Below are 9,940 nucleotides of genomic sequence, written 5' to 3'. Positions count from 1 at the left end.
AGTCGGTTTGAACAATCTGGATAAGCGCAAGTATGTACCATTTTGATTAGCCGTCGTACCTACAGTGACTGTGCACTGTGTAAACAATGAGTGACATATATGCGCGAGAGATCACTTCCGGCGCTTGCGTAAACTACGCCAGAGCGCGTGCACACCTCACGCACCAGATGCCTGCGTGTGCTCAAAGACAGTTGCACATAGTGGTATATTAGAGGTAAAATATGATATAAATACTGTTAGGTTTCTGGCACAAACCGATCGTTTCGTGTGTTAGGACATCAACGTGTCGTCACGAGACGCAGGGTTTAATTTGGATTTGTCTGTGCATGTTTTTTTTACTCTCATAGATTTTGTTACCATTGCCATGCATTATACGACTGACAGACTGCAACGGCTGGAGTTAAAAATCATCAAATGTGTTCTACTGAAGAAACAAAGTCACCTACATCTTGGATGCCCTGGGGGTAAGCAGATAAACATCACATTTTCATTTTTGGGTGAACTATCCCTTTAAGCACAGAGTACAGGTTGAGCTCATTGCTATGGATGATGTCAGCATGCTTATTAACTATGCACACAGGGATTGGCTGATAGTCTCTGCCAGAGATTTATTCATAGCAATATTGTAGAGTGCAATATTATGTTGCCATATTCAAATAAATGTTTAAAAATAAAAAAATGTTAATTGCCACATTCAAATAAAGATTCTAAAATGCAGTGTCACTAATTAAACAAGTATATGTTCAGCTAATTGTCAGCCTCTTACATGTTTGCTTCTCAAAAACAATTAGCAGATATGCATATAAACAGCCTTTTAATTAACGGAGTAGAATAATCATAGCTGATATTAATGCACGCAAATGTAAAAAAAAAAAAAAAAAACCTGGACGCAAGAACAACTACTACTTCTTGCCCAACTGGTTAATGAAAACAAGGATATGATCAAAGGAAAATCTGGAGTTGGGATAACCTCCAAAACCAAAGGCGATGCCTTTTTAAAAGGTCATTATCATCAAATGTTTCTAAAATGATTATGTTCCGAGGCAGATTGCTGACAACAGCCACTTTAGGATCGTTTGTAACTTGGTCTTAGTGACTTAGGAGTCCTCTTCACTACTCCTAACCTTTGGCAGATTTAGGAGCTAGTTTTAGTGCTAAAACGCTTTGTAAAATACTCTTAAGAGCAAAAATTTAGGAGTCCTAAATTTAGGATTGACACGCCCATTATCTTTAAGTTTTTCTCTTAAATCGGCGAGTTATGAGCTACTTTTAGCCCTAAGATGTTTTGTGAATACGGGCCCAGGTTCTTAATGACGTGGTCTGGAACTTCATTAAAAATAAAGTTCATCCACTCTTTCCTAACGCTGGGATCAGAAGGAAGGCAATGCACAGCGGCTTTATCGTTTGGTGGGCGGGGCTAAACAGGCAGGAATGTAGAATCGGTGGGCGGGGCTAAACAGGCAGCGCTGTAGAATCAGGCGTTGATCTTCTGCGGAGGCGGTGCTTATCCACACTATTACATCCTAGAGTAGAACATTCCATAAGCTGTCATTTTGGCAAAATGCCTTCAATATAAACAGCTTTTAGAGTAACGACAAAGTTTTGAGTTCTGAAACATACAGGATGTTTTTATAGTACAATGACCTCTTATTAGGGCCGGCAAAATGGCTGAAAAACTAAATTCAATTTAAATATTATCAAAATTCGAATTATATTCGAATTTAAAATGCATAATATCAGTTAGGGTGAAGAAAAGCTTTTGGCTTCTCTTCTGAGGCCACAAGAGGGCGCATCGAGCAAAATATTACTAATGCACGTTTATTCAAAGCATAAGATAAAATGACTATGAAAAAAGTGCATAATGTTTAAATGTTTATAAACCAGTTATAATTAATTAAGTTGCTTAAACAACTATAAATAAAACAGCATCATGTATGTATGCATAGTTTAATACAAAGGGCCGAAAGCCAATCACACAGAGTACATTTTTCAATTAAAAACATGAGATGCAGGGGGATGGGGAAAAAAGCTGCCATAAAGTCTCGATATATGATGTTTTTTTCCTAAGTTAAACTTGCATTAATTTTACATGGCTTTCTAAACATGCGGCTCCTTTGTGTGTAAAGGTGATAGATGTCCCTCTAGAAAATGCACAAAATATGCGTTCTGTGTGAACGGCTTGGTTTCAGTTTTGAAGTAAACAAGATCTTCTCCACATTGATGTTCTCTTTTTCCGCTATATTTTTAATGAACAACGCAGCAGCGCCGCATCTAGTGGCTTCAACTGGATGGGCTAACAAAAACATTATAATGCAACGACACTTACATCATCATCACATCTCGTGCGCCACTGATAAGGCTGCCTCGCACAACGCACACCTATAATTCGAATACAACGTTTTTGCATTCGAATGTGGATTTTTATTTTAAATTCGACGAATATTCGAAATTCGATTTTTTTTTTTGACAGCCCTACCTCTTATATGTCAAAAGATCAAGGGAATTTTGGTTTCTCAGTTCATGGCCCCTTTAATGTAACCAACTATGGTTATGACTATTCCTAAATAAAAAATTAGATGACTAACTTGTAACACTTACTAAGCCTTCTATACCACCGGCCACTGCAGTGGGTTTTTGGTTTAATGTCTGAAATAAGGTAGGTTTTTACCACAAGCTCAAGATATTTTCACGTTTTATTCTACAGCCTCTAATATAAAAGTAATGCCCCTTTATTAAGATTTTACTTGTCCTTTTGCTAATAAGTGTCTAAATAAGTGTCTTAAATGACATTAAGCATCATCACCCTGAACAGGTAAACTTGTCTACTCACTAGTCGCTTTCACAACCTTGTTTATTATCGCACTCTTGCAAACTATTGTAACTCAAACTTGTTTTTTTTTTGTTTAAATAAAGACTGAAAGAGGTGTTGGGAGCTTAATGGTATTGAAGTCATGTGACCATGGTGTAGTTCATTTATAGTGTACATTTAGCTTTTTACTTCTACTGATTTACTTCTGTCTTTAGGCTTCAAAATTCATAAAAGTTGTGCTTGTTTATAAAGATTATTAGTCACAGAGCCTTCTGCAATAAACCAAAAGCCAGTGGAAAAATTCTATTGGGTTTTTGTCGAGGGAATCAGGGTGATGCGGACTTGTGGCTTGGTCTACAAAAGTAAACCATCAAAGCAGCGCTCTATTTCGTTGGATTATAAAAAGTAAGCTATGATATAATTGGTTATAATTGCATTTCTCCACCCATGCAGCCTTGGTTGCATCAGCAGAATAGAAAAGTTGCATCAGAGATGGACAACGTTTGGTTTGGTTGTTTAAATAAAGACTGAAAGAGGTGTTGGAAGCTTAATGGTATTGAAGTCATGTGACCATGGTGTAGTTCATTTATAGTGTACATTTAGCTTTTTACTTCTACTGATTTACTTCTGTCTTTAGGCTTCAAAATTCATAAAAGTTGTGCTTGTTTATAAAGATTATTAGTCACAGAGCCTTCTGCAATAAACCAAAAGCCAGTGGAAAAATTCTATTGGGTTTTTGTCGAGGGAATCAGGGTGATGCGGACTTGTGGCTTGGTCTACAAAAGTAAACCATCAAAGCAGCGCTCTATTTCGTTGGATTATAAAAAGTAAGCTATGATATAATTGGTTATAATTGCATTTCTCCACCCATGCAGCCTTGGTTGCATCAGCAGAATAGAAAAGTTGCATCAGAGATGGACAACGTTTGGTTTGGTTACATTTTTTCTTTTTCGTCCTACGGTAACAAATAAACTCTAAGCTAATGTGCGTTTGGAAACAGACTCACGGCAGGCTGCAGCGGAGGCAGAGGTGTTTCAAACTGTGGTGTTATCAGCTGGAGAGCTTCATGTTTGACATTCAGCTGCTTGTAAGCACTAAAAAAAAACAGACAGGACAATAGGTATTGCTTCAGCGCTTGCCTGATTGGCCAAACACACGACTCGTGTCTTTGTGACAGTGATAGTTCTTATTTACCAACTCTTGTGATTTTAAAGCACACAAGAATAGTTTTAACATTCACACTGAATGTACGACTGCGTGTGATTTTTCGGTTAGAGCACAACATGAAAGCCTCTTTAAGAAATGTTAACTGAAGGCAGTTCTTACTCCAGGACAGAGGGAAGAGTGTTTGTGTGCAGCTTTAGCAAAGACATGTCAAACAGAGCTGTGAAATCTCGCGGGTTCTCGTCTCCCTCCTGCAGACACACTCTCAGACGGTCGGACAGACTCCCTGTGTCCGGCAGCATGGTGTAGTCTGTGATCTGGGGAAAAATGAAGCCAGTTTACACGGTGAAAAACAGTGTCACTTCACAGCCCCGAAGCATGAGCTGTGCTCTTAGTCAGGCCCTTCAAATGTTTGCGATCAAGAAGATTTTATTCAGCAAGAACGCATTAAATTGATCAAAAGTAACAGTAAAGACATTTCAAATAAATGCTGTTCTTTCCAACTTCGTATTCATCAAAGAATCCTGAAAAACGTATGAGGGTTTTCAGAAATGATGATAATAATCAGAAATTATTCTTGAGCAGCAAATCTGCATTTCTGGAGACTGGAGTAATGATGCTCAAAATTCAGCTTTGATCACAGGATTAAATGACCTTTTCATATTTATTACAGTAGATAAAATGTATTTGAAATTGTAATAATACTTCACAACATTACCATTTTTACTGTAAATTAAAACAGCCTTGGTGACTTTTAAAAGATTTCATTTGAGCTGAGCCCAACGGAGCGCAAACTTTTGAATGGTATTGTAAAATACGAGTTTCCTAATCAGAAATTATACATGAACAGCCTCTCGAGCCGTATTTACTACTGGGAAACTCTGAGATAATTTGATTCCAGAGTTTCTGAGTTGGGCGAGCCATAAACTTTAAACATGCACAATGGCTGCTGATGTCAGTGCTGTTCTTTATTCGTTTTTTTTTTTCAACTACATCACCTTGTCTTGTCGATAAAGTAGTGCATATTTATATATACAGTATGAACATTTGAAGTATGTTTTATATACAGTGAAATAAGCATGCATTTGCCTGAAAATCCAGAATCGTTAGCAAGCTGTCTAGCACGGTGAATGTTTATAGGGTTGTCAACCAATGGGATGCTACATTTTGTAACTTTCCGACAACAGAGCACTTGAATGCGACAAGCTCGTAATCATGAATCTATAAGTGCGAAATACGAAATTTCCGACAGCACGTGAAGGCAGCATAGGTTAAGCAAGTGTAAGCGCTCACCTCTGGGTCCTCCGCATCTATCTGGTTGAGAGGAATGCTGTCTGTTGTAAGCCACTGGAAAACAACATCCTGGAAAATAGACATTATATTGTATTAAATTGTGAAAGAATAAATAAGCTTTTCAATTTGGGAAGGAAATGTGAGTGCTGCTTGCCGATGCAAAACTCATTACCACAATCCTAAAGCTGTGGTCACAACAGGTAACATTTATACGGAAACTGCAGTGGTTTTAATATGACGACACTCTCTCTAGAGTCAAAAAATAATAATAAAAAAAATACATAATCTACTTCACTTTAGATCTAAAGTTTGTAAGCTAAACGCTCCAATACAGTACACAACTTTTAAATTCTGAACAACCACTAGCCATTACACACTCGGCTTAAAATGTTTAAAAAAAAGTTAAAAGATACTCCTTTAGAATCAAAGTCTGAAGCTATAAAGTCAGAGTCTGTGCCCTTCATACACTATATCTTCTATAACTTCAACTGGGACTCTACCCGACTGAAAAAATCAGGAGAAAGAAGCGCATGCAGGTTTGGAACTACTCGAGGGTGAATAAACAATGACTACATTTTGTATTTCATCCTTTAAGCCACATAATTTGAGCAGTCACCCATGCTCACTGCACACATCCAGCAAGACAAGCTATGGGCGAAGGTTTAGGAGTAGTGGTTTGAGCGCTAGTTAAGCAGTACTTTGAACAAACCTCTAACAGTGACGTTCTGCAATAGCAACCGGATACCTTACCATTATTTTACTATTCTCCTCCTTGTCCAGGTACTGGTCACTGAACATGTGACATGAGCCCAGAACGGCCAACTTGCCAGCGTTCTTGATACAAACAGAGACACAATCAGAGCACAGAAGAAAGCGCAGTGAGTGTAACACAAGTAAGATAATCAGACTGACTGTACACACCTTAGACTGATGGAAGGCCAGAACAGGTCTGTTGAGCGGAAAGCACACAGAGCCGGTGGACAGCACGGCCACCGCAGGCTTCATCACGTTTAATGTGGCCCCGTAAGGGTATACGAATGTAAGTGCTCTGTTTAATCGTCAAATAAGAACTCGTTACGCTTTCTTATGTGGAACTTAACACAGTTACACTTAAACATTGTTAATGTTAACAACAACACAAACAGAACATTCAGCTCAAGCGTACTGTGAATTGTTCCCTGAGTTTTCTTCATCGATCACCCCCGTCACCACTTTACCAGCGGCACGACTGATCTCTCTGAAATACAGATTAAAAGCATTTCAAGTCTGTACAGACTGGTTTGTTTTAATGCAAGCTTTACACAAATGTGAATACACACGGGAGACACAAACCTGTTCAGAACACCATTGGACACAAGTGCTTCTTTGGGATGGAAATATTTGTAGTAGACGTTCCTTATTACTGCATCTGGAAGAACACTGAAACTTTATTAAACCTCCTCCGAGATGAACACATTTTAAATGCCTAAATTCAAGTTTCTGATTCATGCGAGGCACAAAATAAAGAAAGCCAAGGTGCTGGAGGCATCCTGACATCATACTGAAGAAAAACAGTGACATAATGTGACAAGACATTAAAAATAATAATAAGTATGTTTTGTCCCATAATAAATATGATTAAAATGTGTCCACGCAAATGTATTCAAGGTGTAAGGAAAATACTTTATTACTTTTTACACCATCTTTGGTCATTAAAGCAAAAGCTTTCTCAAACATGGTATATTTTAAAAACAAAATGTTTAATATTTCTAAGAACCTGACACATGTATTTCATGCAACATTTAAAAACAGTGCTGTCAAATGCCAAAATAACTGTTTTTGTTTACATAATGTGTGTGTACTGTGTATATTTATTATGTATAGATAAATACACACACATACAGTATATATTTAAGACAAATATGTTATGTTTATATACTAAATATATTGATATAATAATATAAACGTATATACACGTAATGTGTGTGTATTTATATATACATAATAAATAAACACAGTACACATACATGTATTATGTAAACAGAAACTTTGATTTTGGATGCGATTAATCGCTTGACAGCACTATTTACAATACAAAATAACATCAAATATGTTTGATTTCACACAGATGGCATTTAAAAAATGCTAATAAATACACACTCACCATTGTTAACCATAACGCCAAACTCTTCCAGGAGGAAGTTGATATTAGTGTCATATTTCACTTCTCCTCCCTCTCCGAGCATCACAAGAAGACCTCCACCGCTGTCCAGATACTGCTTGAGGACCTCCAACTGAACCACAACAAATATACAGCTCATACTCCACATCTGCATCCTCTATATTCCAGCAGCAGACGCTCACCTCAGCAGCAGTGAACCTCTCCCGGGGGCCTGCAGTGATCCACAGCTTGACTCCGTGGAGTTTCTCCGAGGTGAGCTCGTCTTTGATGCTGCAGAACATGTAGAGTTCAGTAATGCAGTGCTTTGCTCATTTATTACACCGTTCCTTTTAGAACGTCTGCAATCCAACAAAACGAGTGCATCATTCACATCAAAGTGATGTTGTGTGCTGTAGATGGGCACAGCTCCAGTAATGTAGTGAACAGTGTTGCCAACTTAGCAATTTTGTTGCTAAATTTTGCAACTTTTCAGACTACCCTAGCAACCTTTTCTTCCAAAAGCACCTAGCAACATATTTAGCTATTTTTAAAATTAATTTGGCAGCTTTTAGCAACTTTTGATAAGTGACTAAGGCACAATTTACCATTTAAATTACACAAAAAGAGAAAACCAAAGACGCTTAGCAGTACACACGTCACAGCAATTAAGTTAGCTGCTATTCGCAATTGTTTAATTTAATAGTAATAATGTCATAACTGAATACTGTTATTGTTCATTTATGAGACACTTTGTTAGAAGCTTGTACCTGCGATTGTTGAGGAGTTAGTTACTGTTTTTCCATTTTTCTACAAACACTGTAAGAAAAATATGTAGAAAAATGGAAAAGGTGCTAGTAATCTTCCAGGACATTATCCGTTCGTAATTAAAAATGCAGGTAAAAAAAGAACCTGTGGAAAAATCAATCCAGAAAATCCCTTCATAATAACACAGTAGATTGTGCACTATTTGTTTTTACAGACTTTTCTCAGAGTGTAGCACACTAACTAACTACCAATACTCTGCTTAAAAGTGTAATAGTTCCGGATGTGTAGTTTTACTTGTATACTATCTAATAATAATAATAAACTTAAATGTATAAGCTGTCGATAATTCAGTGTATTTAAAAAAATGTATGCATATTTTAATATTATATTATGCATTTATGTTACGAACAAATCTGTATATGTTTTTGCTGAAATCTGACAATTTTGCGTCGTGTTTACGAGCAACTTTTAGCAACAAACCGACCTTCCTCTAGCAACCTCTCCTGAACATGAGTTGGCAACACTGGCAGTGAATAAAGCCCCTCACAGCCGTGCAGGAGCTTATACCTTTGAATCTTCCACTGTGCTCTTAACTTCTTCTGCATGGACTTGTATCCAGAGCCGCTGCTGAAGAGCTCTCGCTTGGAAGCGTTGAGAAGAACGATGTTTCGTTGCTCCTGCTCCATGTTGGCATATGGGTCAGAATACTGTCTCTAATAAACGAACCACGACGCTTTCGTCGCTGTTTTCTTCCGCCACAGGCTGGTGTATGTTTAATACATTATCGCCTCAATCCCGACAGAGGAGCAACACTGCAGAATATACGCAGACTGTAAATGTTGTGCACCAGCTAAGCTAGCAGGCTAACGCTAATAACACTCGCTACACAACTGATCTAACCTGTTAACGTAGCGAGTCGTTACGTGACTTTGTTACGTAAGGGGTTATAATGTTAAGTTTATAAAACGTAAATGCTTCTAAAAAACGAAAAAGGAATCAAAGTGACCGCAGAACTCACCATGTCGCCTCGGTGGCCGTGAGCGGTGCATTGTGGGTGTTTGTGGACAACACAAGCGTAACCAGGGGCGCGTCCTCCATAGCAACCCTGTTCTATCAACCCACACGCTTTTCTTTTGGCTTTAATGGCTACATTTCATATTCATACAATTTCAGGGGAAAATCCATGTTTAAAAAGGAAGTGAAGCATTATATTGAGTCCCTATATATATATATATATATATATACAGTGGGTACGGAAAGTATTCAGACCCCCTTACATTTTTCACTCTTTGTTATATTGCCAAAGAAACAAAAAGCTATGGGAGCTTGTGTAACTTTAATGTATTTCAATGAAAGCGTTATCTGTGTGTGTTTGTATCTGTTGTAACTGAGTTGCAGACGCCAGGACTGCGGCTGACTGCTGTAGCAGGAGAAACTGGGATGTGCCATCGTGCTTTCAGTGGAAACGGAGCACCACATTGCAACAGCAGAGCTGGATGGGTGAATATGACGGAAGTTCTCCAGCCGAACTGTTCACTTTTGCATTTGGGGAAACAAAAAGATTATGAGGTGTTCTGCACAGCGAAGTACAAACTCTTCGCCAGATCTGAGGAAGAATAAGACATCATTCAGGATCATAAATAAAAAAAATCAATCAATGATAAAAATACATTAAAAAAATCAATAAAAACTCAATTTGTGTCCCAATTAAAATGGTCTCATGATTATTTTAATATATATATACACACACACACACACACACACACACA

The 9,940-nt window shown here is 37.8% G+C and overlaps 1 protein-coding gene across 2 annotated transcripts in view; it reads right to left on the bottom strand.

The window, feature by feature from the left end:
• The window catches only part of ift52 (intraflagellar transport 52 homolog (Chlamydomonas)), a 13,514-nt gene extending 4,251 nt beyond the window's left edge, over positions 1 to 9,263 (bottom strand). Inside the window, exons 1-11 of one of the 2 annotated variants that reach the window (XM_016232884.1) lie at positions 9,190 to 9,263; positions 8,739 to 8,983; positions 7,610 to 7,697; positions 7,410 to 7,539; positions 6,599 to 6,674; positions 6,432 to 6,503; positions 6,188 to 6,314; positions 6,017 to 6,100; positions 5,267 to 5,335; positions 4,136 to 4,290; positions 3,816 to 3,903 (exon numbers count right to left, since the gene is read on the bottom strand). In XM_016232884.1, the coding sequence (XP_016088370.1) occupies positions 3,816 to 3,903; positions 4,136 to 4,290; positions 5,267 to 5,335; positions 6,017 to 6,100; positions 6,188 to 6,314; positions 6,432 to 6,503; positions 6,599 to 6,674; positions 7,410 to 7,539; positions 7,610 to 7,697; positions 8,739 to 8,857 (1,008 nt within the window). In that variant the 5' untranslated portion in view covers positions 8,858 to 8,983; positions 9,190 to 9,263. Of the gene's footprint in view, positions 1 to 3,815; positions 3,904 to 4,135; positions 4,291 to 5,266; positions 5,336 to 6,016; positions 6,101 to 6,187; positions 6,315 to 6,431; positions 6,504 to 6,598; positions 6,675 to 7,409; positions 7,540 to 7,609; positions 7,698 to 8,738; positions 9,156 to 9,189 lie in introns of those variants that run through there. The other variant, XM_016232885.1, reaches the window with a different exon arrangement.
• Between the last annotated feature and the right edge of the window lie 677 nt (positions 9,264 to 9,940).

Source organism: Sinocyclocheilus grahami, unplaced genomic scaffold (assembly GCF_001515645.1).
Source record: "Sinocyclocheilus grahami isolate Dianchi unplaced genomic scaffold, SAMN03320097.WGS_v1.1 scaffold420.1, whole genome shotgun sequence".
Classification (NCBI taxonomy): Eukaryota; Metazoa; Chordata; class Actinopteri; order Cypriniformes; family Cyprinidae; genus Sinocyclocheilus; species Sinocyclocheilus grahami.
Note: the sequence above shows the minus strand (reverse complement) of the source record. Positions and strands in the feature narration are given on the sequence as shown.